This window comes from Muntiacus reevesi, chromosome 1, assembly GCF_963930625.1.
Source record: "Muntiacus reevesi chromosome 1, mMunRee1.1, whole genome shotgun sequence".
Taxonomy (NCBI): domain Eukaryota; kingdom Metazoa; phylum Chordata; class Mammalia; order Artiodactyla; family Cervidae; genus Muntiacus; species Muntiacus reevesi.
In genome coordinates this window covers 228,020,025-228,032,589 of record NC_089249.1, presented here as the reverse complement: position 1 = coordinate 228,032,589, position 12,565 = coordinate 228,020,025, and the positions used below count along the sequence as shown (strand labels likewise).

Genomic DNA, 12,565 nt, shown 5'->3' with positions numbered 1-12,565 from the left:
AAAACTAGAGAACTGCTGGGCCAATGTCAATTTCCTGCTACTGATATAGTACTACGGTTCAGTAAAATGTAACCATTGGGGGAAAATGGATAAATGGTATACTGGACTACTCTATATTTGCAGCTCCCTATTAATCAAAATACTTCCTTGGTGGCTCAGACAGTAAAAGTGTCTGCCTACAATGCGGGAGACGCAGCTTCGATCCCTGGGTCGGGAAGATCCCCTGGAGGAGGAAACAGCAACCCACTCCAGTACTCTTGTATGGAAAATCCCATGGACAGAGGATCCTGGTAGGCTACAGTCCATGGGATCGAAGAGTCGGACACAACTGAGCGACTTCACTTCACTTCGTTAATCAAAATTAAAAGCTTAAAAAAAAAATCTGTTACTTAACTTTTTATTAGTGTAAATAAACACTGAAGTAAACAATGTAACAGAAATTTTTAATCTGACAGAAGACTGCACAGCAGGATCTCAGAGTGGCTCTAAGTTAATGAGAGTATGCTAATGTTAGGTAATTCACCTGGAGTTTTTAGTAGCTCACACTGCCTCAATATATACCCTAAGTGATTCATGTCTGAGGAAGGCATTTTAATTTTTCACACACCAGGTCCCTCAGCTTTATCTATAAGCAGCAGTCATGTAGACAGGCCAAGCTGGCAGTAAAACTGCATGCACGCGTGTGTGCTCAGTTGCTAAGTCGTGTCCAACTCCTGGCGACTGCCTGACTGCATGACAACTGGCCAATTCTCCCTCTCCAGGATCTGTTGCAGCAGTCCCTTCCTTAATAGCACCATCTCACCTCCCATGACCCCAATGGTTTCCTGACTGTTAGTCCAGCCTCCAGGCTCTCCCCCAACTCCCTTAAGGCTTCCTGTACACACCTGAGAAACTAATCTCCCCTAACACCACTTCTTTTCATATTCCATGTTATCCAGATGGTAGAACTTCTTAAAACAGGAACAAAGTTAAGGAGACATATTTCAGTTTATTTTAAGAAGAAAAAGGCGTTAAAAATAAACACAAAGCAATGTTGGAAAAAGCTGCTTCCAGAGGTGCAAGTCCTGTGTCACTAGATACATTTAAGTATACGGGAACCTGAACCTGGGAGACCTATTCCAGCCACAGAACTAACTCAGAATCATTTCCCTGATAGTGCATCCTTCTTCACTTGACATTCTAAGTCACCCTCTAAAATCTAGCTCCAAGCTCTTTTGTATCCAACCTCTCCTCCCAGCACTCCTCTCCAGTCAGAGCCTTCACTGTTCCCTGTGCACATCTTGCTTTGTCTGCTGCTTTTCTTACCTGAATGACTTTTTCTCCCTCCCTTCTTTTACCTTTCCAGATCCAGTACACCTTCAGGAAGCTTTTCTAATCTCATGCATACCTTCCTATTCCATTCCATTCTTTGCATGCTACTCATGCTATCAATGTTTTATGTCCGTATGTCCTGATTATAAGCTCCGAGACAAAAAAACAGTAAAAACACCCTCCTGTCTGATAGAAGACAGTCTCTCTCTCCTTTTTTAAAATTATTTTAGCCACTCTGCATTACATGCTCAATCTTAGTTTCCTGACCAGGAATCAAACCCAGGCCCCCTCCAGTGGAAGCACAGAGTCCTAACCAATGAACCTCCAGGGAATTCCCCAAGAGGGAATTCTCTCTTCACGAGAGACCGTACATGGTCACCCAGCCCTTTCCCAACTCTGGCCTAACACAAGCTTCTCCCCAGGAAATCCACTGTTGTGAACCTGCAGTGCACCAATCATCTGCCCCTTTGCTGAGAAGAGTATCTTTAGAAGCCGTGTGAGGATATAAGAATACATAAACGTGCTCCTAAGACTCTTGGGACCTTCTCCCTCATTCACCCAGAAATTCCCATGAGCTGTAGGGAAGAAGTTACTGATGCAGCAGCAAGTCTCTGTTCTTGGCCTTTGAGATCTACTGTAAATTGTAGCTAATGGATTAAAAAACACTGTTCTAGTAGGAACCATTCCTCATTACTTAACTTCGTATTTATTACTATCATCACTGGTCCTCCTTTTTAAATGCCTCCCCCCTTTCCAAACAAGTGTCAATTAGGCTTTCCCATCTCTGCCTCTTGGATGTCCCCTAACCAGTTAAGAGCCCTCTTTTTCTTATCAGAGCCCTATTCAAGTATCCATGAAATACTTTTAGATACTCTTTGCAACACACAGGTATTGTTAAAGTACCTATGTATAAGGAAAGGCTGTTAATGGGTATGAGATTTATTTTGGGAGTGATGAAAATCTTCTGGAATTAAATAATGGTGAAGCTGCACAATTCCATGAATATACTAAAAACCACTGAATTATATACATTTTAAAATGGTGAATTTTATGTTAAGTGAATTGTCTTTTTTTTTTTTAAAGGTAAGATTCTCCACCAGTATCCCCCTACTTATATTTGGCACTGGGGCGAAAACATCTTAATTTTTAAGAAACACCTTTTCTCACATACTTCTTGGAGAACATAGTCAATTACCTTCCTCAAACATTTAAGCGCCTATCATAGACAGGCACCATGACAGCTGCCACAGAAAGCAGTTGTCAGACCATCACAGAGCCTATGCAGCTGGAGCCAAAGAGGGGAAGATAACCAGCTATTTAACTATCACTGTGCCAAGAGCTAGGAAGAAAAAGTATAAAGGTAAGAATGACCTAATCAGAGTGGGAAATGTGGGGGTGGGCAGGGTCCCCAAAAACACGTCTCTAAGAGACATAAGCAAGTTTCAGCCCATATCAGGTAGTTAACAACTAATTTGGGCTGACAAGCAGTACAACAAAACCCCTGTTTCACAGGGGTTTTGAGGCCATGCAATTGATAACTGGCTGCCATCCACCATAGGAGACTCACCTGGTCTTGAGGTAAAGCAACCCTGCATTTATGTATGTGTATGTTTCACCCACTGGCAGTGTTATGATAAGGTTTCAGTGTCCTCACAAATGTTTGTGTTTATTATTCATGTAATCAGGGGCAAATACAAAAAGAAAATTAAGTGATGCTGAAAAACTGCAAACATTCAAGTCTCTGATTATTAATGATTGCACAGAATAGCACAGACAGGGTTTATACAAGCTCAAAAGATATAGAAGGTTCAATTTTTGGCTCAAAAGCATTATAAATAAGAACCTAAATCAACTATTTATTCGAGACAGTAAGCTCACATTTTTAACCGGAGATCAGAGGTCAGCTAACTATGGCCTGTGGGTCAAATCTAGCCAATCCACTGTTTTCATAAATAAGTTTTACTGGAACAAAGCCATGCCCATTTGTTTTTACACTGAATAGCTGCTTTCCCAACACAACTGCTGAACTCAATAGTGTTAAGAGAAACCTTATCGCCAATAAGGTCTAAAATCCTTACTACTTGGCCCTTTATGGGGAAAAAAAAAAGGCCAACTTGTACTGGATGAAAGTAGCCCACACTGATTCAGAATAAGAACATCTTTTTATACATCCTTTAGCAATTAAAGGATGTTCCAATGGATAAGCAACAGACTTGAAATGCAAAGAACTCTACTTCATTAGTCAATCCACTATGGAGTTCTTGATAAATCATAATTACTCTATATTTTATATACCAGTAAAATTCAGAGCAGTTAGGTCAGAGTTTTCCATAAGTGCTCAGGACTGCTGAAAGCAGGTCTGGGAGAGGTTTTTGTATTAATTATATATTCCTACACAATAAATTACCCCCAAATAAGTATCTTAAACATGATCTCACCAAGTTTTCTGTGGGTCAGGAATTCAGGGTTGGCTGGGGCTACCATCATCTGAAACTTAACTGTAGTTGGATGATCTTCCAAGGAGGCCTGGTTACATACTTGGTAAACTGGTACAAGAGACATCAGATCCTCTCCACAAGACCTCCTGAGTGTCCTCATAACCTAGCCAGCTTCCCCCAGAGTCAATAATCCATGAGAAAGAGATAGGAAAACACAATATTCTCTTTATGACTTTGCTTCGAAAGTAGACAGTATAACTTCCACACCATATTCTATTCTTTATAGAACTAAGTAAGAGTCTCTAAGTACAACACATATTCAAGAAAATCAAAGTTAGGCCTCATTTTTAAAGGAAAAGGTGTTAAAGAATCTTCATATGTAAACATCACTTCAGGGTTTCAAATGAGTAAATAGCTTCAACAACATAACCTACAAGGTTCGGTTGACTCAAGAATCTGTGCTTAATCATTATCATACCATGTATTTTGTTCTATTTGTCATAGGAGAGAGACTGCATCACTATTTGTTAACATTCACCAAAGAAAAAAGTAAGCCAACAGAAGGAAGGCAAAGCACTTCAGTTTTTCACATCTGACACAGTAACAATGATGGGAGGCAGTTATACATTTGCTTTAGTTTTAGTTCTGTTTTGTTTTCCTGCAAAGAGAAGGAAAATTATGGAGACTAGATCATGAACACATCAAAAATAATTGCAAAGCTGTACTGGAACAGATAAGCATTTATGATTCAGTGCCACATAAAAAATTTTTCTCAGATACAAACAAAAATAACAGAAACTGAAATTTAGATATGCATTCACAATTGGGAGGAGTGGGGTTGTGCTTAGGAGGGTGTATTATATCACAATTGCAACAGATGTGTATCAGAGTAACTTCTGGAACAAGGAACATATATAGTAGGGGAAAAAAGTTATTTATTACAATTCAACTTATTTTGAAAATAAATGTCTTTGTAGACCCATGAACTCTTGACCAAATTCACCTGTTAATACTGTTTCAATACGGGAAGCAAGAAGACCAAGGAAGCAAAACTTTCTCATAGAGGGCAGAGAAATAACAGTCATCCTGATTTCAACAAAAAGCTCAAAAATGGTCCTGAATCAGACAATTAAATCACTTTAAATTCATTCAAAATTCACTCTGCCAGGTTGAACAGTATCCCCCCCTCCCCAAAATTCAGATCCTCCCAGAATCTGTGAATGTGGCCTTATTTAAATATAGGGTCCTTGTAGATATAACCAAATTAAGATGAGGTCATCCTGGATTAGAGTGGACCATAATTCAATGACTAACATCCTCATAAGAAGGAACTTGACAACACAGATACATGGAGAATACCAGGTGACAAAAAAAGCCAGATAGTGGAGGGACCTGTCTACCTGTCAAGGAACACCAAGGATTGCCAGCTACAAGCAGAAGTTAGGAAAGAACATGGAATAGTCTTTGTCTAAGGCCCCAAAAAAGAATCAATCCTGCTGACACCTTGATTTCAGCTATCTAGACGCCAGAACGCCAAAAAAAATAAATTTCTGTTGTTCTAAATTACCAAGTTAGTAGTCATTTACTATGGCAGCCAGAGAAAACTAACACATTCACTCAGCTAGGATTATGGAACTTAAGTAATCTCACCATTTTTATATTAGAAATATTTATTCACAAACTCAGAACAACAGGAGATAGCATCTCCATTTAATGTCTTGCCCTTTTTGGGTACTGTCACAGGGATGAATTTGACTTAAGACTCCACTGGACGATGCATACTGCTGTCAGCCAGAGGGCTACTGAGGCTCTCCCAAAGGTCAGTAGAGCACATGCATAGAGCATGGAAGTCAGCTCACCTTAGCTGACAGCCAACAGTCCTTTAAAAAAAAAAAAAAAAAAAACTATATTTTTGTTGAAGTCCTCCTGCTGGACCAGAAGTTTAACAAAAAACTACAGGTTTCAAGAAGTTATTCTTTCAGATATAAAGTCCTCTTATCTAGATAAGCAAATAGGACCTACTATACAGCACAGGGAGCTCTGTTCAATATTCTATAATAACCTAAATGGAAAAAGAATTTTTAAAAAAAGATACATGCATAATTGAATAATTTTGCTGTACATATGAAGCTAACACTGTTAATCAACTATGCTCCAATATAAAATAATTTAAGAAAATAAAGTCCTCTTATCAAGATTATTGCATCATAGTGATGGCAGTTTTTCTAACAGTAACCACTGGTAAGTTGTGGGTTACCATTTCACTTCTTATTACTTCTGAGTTTCCCAAAACATGTTTCCTTTAGGCTCACATTTAAATTATTTTAATCTCAAGTCATGCAAATATGCATGGCTGATTTAACCTATCAGTCTGACAGAAAGAGACACTGTCTAGGTTATTTTCAGAATTGCTAAACATTTTTCTATTTGATCATCTCTTTATCTTTAGCACACACTAACAAATACTACACAGGAGAAAAGATGAACTTCTGCCCCATATATTTCCCATCAAATTGTGCTACAACATTCCTACAACTATTACTTGAAACACTGAAGAGAACTGGATTCAGATTCTCCAAAAATGATGTTCCTTTGTTAATCACTCCTGATTATAGCTTAAGCCAGTACAACTTAATACATAAGTGAATATTCGTAGTTACTTGAGCAACTGGCAACATATAAGAAAGAAAATACTGACCGCAAAGTCAACTTCAAGGATTGTTTTTCTAGAAAAACCTGGCTCTCTCCATGTGAAAAGTGGCATTGACCTACCTTGTTTTCGAACATCTTCTACAGCAGCCACAAGCTCCTCCTTGAGAAACTGACTCTCCTTTGCAATTTTATCCCCCTTCTCCAAGAAATTCTCAGTTGCTTGTTCAACAGATGCAGCCAAAACATGGGCCTTCTTAGAACGACCTCTCTTCTTATTAGAGGGCCCCTTGCTATTGGTGTTTACCAAGGTTGTAACCTAAAAGTTTCAATTTTGAAAATTAAACTGTAGCCAACTAAAATTAAAAGAAAGAAAAACACAAAGAGTAACATCTTTACAGATAGCAAAAATAAATTACTCATACTAAAATGAAACATCACATTTATGAGCGTCTAGTAAGTATTAACAAATAAGATAAAATTCTCTCCATATTTAAAATATTCAGCAATGATACTCCATATTTAGTTTCCAAAATAACTTAGCTATCTCAATATGTAAGTTAAATATAATGAATATTTTAATTTCTCAAACATGATCATTAGGCTTTTAAGCGTCATTTTACAGATTAAAAACTAACAACAAACAAATTACACATCTCTATTATGTCATCAAGAAGTTTAGAAAGAGGTTAACAATGAATTTTGGAGCCCAAGAAAATAATTTATTTATATTTAAAAATATCTATTTTATATTTATACTTAAAATATATTTATTTATATTTAAAATATTTATTTTCTTGAGTTCCAAAATCACTGCAGATGGTGACTGCAACCATGCCACTACCTCTCATTTTCGTGCTCAGGTACAATGTCTGTCTCCCTCACACTCAGAAACAGACACATACACATGCCAAAATGTGCCAAAACACTACACGTGCACAGCAAGTTGCTAACAGTTTAATGAAATGTCATCACATTGTGATATCTGTATTTGTAACAGAACATACCAAACTTACGGTCTCAAATTAAACGATCTTCTAACTGATCCTGGACAACAAAAGGTGTATTAAGCGAGATGAACAGACTTAATAGTCAAGGTTCCACGTCCTATCTTTCTTAGAAATACTTTTAAGTATTAAGTGGTATGCACTGCATACCGCTAGCCCCTATTACTGCCAATCAAGATTGAAGAAAATGGCAACAAATATATTTCTAAAAGGCTAAATGAATCCACACATAAATATTTAATTATTAGTGGAGCCAAACTGTCTCATTGCCATCAGCCTAAACTCAACGACTCAAATTAAGGCTTTGAACTAAACAACTTTGTCCTGTGTTTATTACCCAGGCCATGGAATCATGGAATGTTATGGAATCATGTTGCAACAACTATGTATGTGTTTGCAGATTCTTACCTGGGTAACAAGAGGCTCTAACAGTCTTTCAACTGCCAGAGTCCTGATCTCTAGACTTTTGGGGTCCCACTTGAAGTTTATGTTGCCTGTGTGGACAGCAGTCATTTCTGAAAGAGAAACAGTCAGTCAAGCAAATAAATATTAAACACACATATGAAACATAAAAAATCTTCTCCTACTCAAGGACTTTTTTACAGCAGGAAAGTTACAATCACCACAAGATGAAAGAAATTCTTACCAGCCTGCACATGAGGGCCCAGTAACTCTTAAAACCCCTTACACGTAAGATTCTGAATTTACAAACATTATGGGTACTACAAGAGGGCATTCCCAATCATGAGCTTTTCCCCTCAGGCTTCTCTGGCACCAAGGCGCTTCTACCTCCAGTTTTTTCATACTAACCTAGAATCAGGATGAAAAGCTCAAGGGAAAGAAGGCTAATACAGAAGATTCTGATTTGTCTTATTCCACAATAGTTATAATACACTTATTATCTGTAAACCTCACTTCATTTTCTGATGGATTCTTAGAGAATATCTTATCTTACTGTATTAAAACCTAACACTTCAGTCTACTGCCTTCTGCACCTACAGCTATTATCACTCACAGCCTGAAGAAATTTCAAGTCACACTTAGTCAAGTATCATTGTATCACTGTCAAGGTAAACTTCCATTAGACAGAGGCTTTAGGACTAAGGGGAAAGACTTCAGCCATAATACCAGGCAGTTGGTGTTTGCTTCTAAAAGTAGTGCCTCAAAGATTAAACAGAAAAACAGGTGAGGTATGTAGATGAGGTAAACACTAACAAAAACAACAAGCTGTTCATAGAAATACAAACCTTAAAAGGGTGCATTCTTATGAATTTTTACCTCTTGATTTTTACTCTAAAGGAAAAATGAAGGTCCATGGAAAAACCTGGGTACAATGATGTTTACAAAAGCACTATATATAATCATTAAAAATTGGAAACTACCTATATTTCAAAAAACAGACCACTGAATAAATAAATCACACAATCACAATATGGGATACTGTGCTGCTCTTAAAAAACTACATTAACAAAATTTAGAAAGAAATAATAGTATTCTCACTGCCCAGGTCTTTCTTTCTATTAAGTACTAATTCTTTAAAAAAATTTTTTTTAAAAAGGTATATTCCAGGTCTGATATATCCTACTGTACAGAAAGCAAGGAAAGACACAATGACTAACAAGAGCATATTAAAAAGATACAAGAACCAAGGCTTCCACTGGCTAAATTCACAAATTGAATATCAAGAAGATGACTGTAACTGCCTATTGGACAGCTATCCTATGACCATGCATGGTCAGTCGTTTCAGTCGTGTCCAACTCTCTGCAACCCTATGGACCGTAGGCCACCAGGCTCCTCTGTCCATGGGATTCTCCAGGTAAGAATACTGGAGTGAGCTGCCATGCCTTCCTCCAGGGGATCTTCCCAACCCAGGGAATGAACCCATGTTCTCTTGCACTGCAGGTGGATTTTTTACCTCTGAGCCACAGGGGAAGCCCTAAGGATCCTCAAATGGAAAGAAAGGGGGTGAAAAGAAAATTTCTGTACCATAAATGTACAACAGAATTAGAAAATGATCATTGTGTAAACCCCAATGTAATAACTGATTCAAACTAGGGCTATCAGTGGATATTAACACCATTAGGTTAGACTACTGGGGAACAGACTATTTGAAAGGTGCCAAAGTATCACCTGACAGGTTTTACTTAACTAATCACAAAGGGGGCAAGACATACCTTTACAACATTGAGATCTAATGGCCATCTCCTTAGAACAAAGCTTGGTTGGCATTGCTAGTAATGCAACTCTGATATTATATGCCTCACATGCCATGCCTTGGCATGTGAAGTGCCCTATATGAAGTGCCCTATATTCCCTAAAAAGTATTCTTAATGAAAAAAAAAAGCTTCAGATGTTTTTCAAGAGCCCCAGTATTACTACAAACTGAGCAAAGTTAATTGTCCAAGAGCAAAATGAAAATTAAATATTTAACCTGAGCCTAATGAAGCCTCTGCATAGGGATTCTAAGCCTTTTTCAATGTATGAATCCCTTAAGCAGTCTAGTGAATCTTATAGACTAATGTTGTCCGGTAGAAATATAATACAAGCCACCTATGCAATTTAAATTTTTCTAGTAGCCACATTAAAAAGTAGAGAGAAACTGATGAATTAATTTCAATAATATGTTTATTTAACACAGTATATCCAGAATATATTATCATTTCATCATGTAACTGATTTTTCAAAAATTACTGATTACATAAGATGGTTTACAAAGTACTAAGTGTTGGAAATCTATGATGTGTTTTACACTTAAGGCATATTTACATTCAGAAAAGTCACATTTCCAGTGCTCAGTAGCCACATGAGGATAGTGGCTTCAGTAAGTACTGCACAGTGCAGCTACAGACGCTTTCTCAGAATTTTTTTTAAATGCATGAAATACAATTCAAAGGATCACAAAGGAAACATATATGTTGAGATTTAGCTATCAAAAGCAATATATATGCTCTTTATTAACATATTAAATAAGATGTCAAGAATTCTGATAACTAATGAACACACTTTCTCAAGATAGATTACAATTACTTCATGTATGAAAAGCACTGAGATTCCCACTGTTGGGACAAAGTTATAGGTTCAACTGAAGTTGGAGTTTGTTTTCTATTGTTAATAATAAATTCCTATTAATAACAACAAAGACAAAACTTTTCCAATCCATACTCAGTGCAGGTTAAAAAACCCTAACCTGAACTGAATTTCATAGAAGTGTATAAGGGATACAGATGCATGTTAAATACCACAAGGGAACAGACAATTGGAATATAAGGCATTCTTATAAGACAATGGGGCCTTAACTCTTCAAAAAGTCAATATGGGGGTATGCGACGTAATTCAGACTAAAAAAAAGACAGGAGACAAAAGAATCTAATGCAATATACATATTTCATTTGGATCCTGGTTTGAAACAAAAAGCTATTAAGAAGACATTTGTAGGAAAACTGGTAAATTTTTATATTAACTGGAGAAGAAAATGGCAACCAACTCCAGTATTCTTGCCTAGAGAACCCCATGGACAGTATGAAAGGCATACTCAGGGTCGCAAAGAGTTGGACACGACTTGGCAACTGAACAACAACAAATTAGATGGTATGGAATTACTGCTCAGTTTCATAGGTGTGATAATGAACTGCAGCTGTATAGAAAAGGACTATTTTTAGGAGATCGTACTGAAATCTTAAGAAATCAAATGTCAGGGTGACTGCAACTTTCAAATTCAGCAAAAGTAAACTACACAGAGAGACCACGAATTATTTAAAAATATTCATAACTGTTAAATCTAAATGTAGATCATGAGGAGAGGCTGGGTACACCTGAAATTTCTCATCTTAAAAAAGAAGAAAATGTTGTAGAGGTTTATGAGAAAATGTTCAAAATACATACTACTGAAGACAGAAAGCAGATTTCAAAAACAATATGAAGTATAACTGCAGTGGGATATATATAAACACAACATTAACAATGATGTTACATGGAGAAGGCACTGGCAGCCCACTCCAGTACTCTTGCCTGGAAAACCCCATGGACAGAGGAGCCTGGTAGGCTGCAGTCCATGGGGTTGCTAAGAGTCGGACACGACTAAGTGACTTCACTTTCACTTTTCACTTTCATGCATTGGAGAAGGAAATGGCAACCCACTCCAGTATTCTTGCCTGGAGAATCCCAGGGATGGGGGAGCTTGAAAAAAAAAAAAAAAAAAAAAACAATGATGTTACATCTTAAGATTGGGCAATTACGAGCGGTGTTAACTTTTCTTTTTTCACAATTGTATTCTCTGATTTTATAAAATTATAGGTATTTAGAAAGTTGCAAAAAAAAAAAAAGAAGAAAGTTGCTTTTGTAATGAAAGAAGTAGAATCTTTATTTTACAAGGTGCAAGGAGGACAATACAATCAAAAGGCATGCTTGATCATTACTCAACCACTTTGAACTTGTTTCCTTTTATAAAATAAGGCTATCATTTACTTAAAAAAAAAAAAAAAAGACTATCACTATCTTTAGAGGACTTGTGTGAAAATTAAACAAACTATGACCCACTGAATAAAATGAATCCATGATAACACCAACAAAGAAGGAAAAGTTCTTCCATAATAGGAAATCAGATAACATATAGAGAAGGAGTAACACATATAGAAAAATCACCATTTAAGAAACCTCACAATATATTCAGGCAAGAATTAACAAAGAATGCTAAAGCAAACAGGTGAAAAGTTTACTAAGAAACTGAATATTCAACCCAGTGCTCTGTGCCAGTCTAGAGGGGTGGGATTGGGGGGGAGGGGGTAGTTCAAGAGTAAAGGGATATATGTATACTTATGATTGATCCACACTGTTGTTGTACAGCAGAAACCAATACAACATTGTAAAGCGATTATCTTCCAATTAAAAATAAATTTAAATAAAAAGGAAACTGAGTATTTACATAGTCTCATAATAACTCCCCAGAGATTACTAATTACCAAGAGGGGAAATAAAAGTATTTAACTCTGCAGAGCAGAAACTGGGGAAACACCACCTTAGCCAAGTGACAAAAATTAACAGCCCTAATAATGGGATAAATGGACATCATGTACTTCCTAATACAACACAATGAGAAGGATACACCGGCCTTCTGTGGTATTTCAAAGTTACATAACCCCAATCCTGTCACAAGGAAACAT

General features: G+C 37.0%; 1 protein-coding gene across 2 annotated transcripts in view; it reads right to left on the bottom strand.

Moving 5' to 3' along the window:
* The window catches only part of CTNNA1 (catenin alpha 1), a 169,225-nt gene that overhangs the window by 135,523 nt on the left and 21,137 nt on the right, over positions 1-12,565 (bottom strand). For both annotated transcript variants that reach the window (XM_065918642.1, XM_065918643.1), the window contains exons 2-3: positions 7,814-7,920; positions 6,522-6,717 (exon numbers count right to left, since the gene is read on the bottom strand). In XM_065918642.1, coding sequence (XP_065774714.1) covers positions 6,522-6,717; positions 7,814-7,918 — 301 coding nt within the window. In that variant the 5' untranslated portion in view covers positions 7,919-7,920. The remainder of the gene's footprint in view (positions 1-6,521; positions 6,718-7,813; positions 7,921-12,565) is intronic.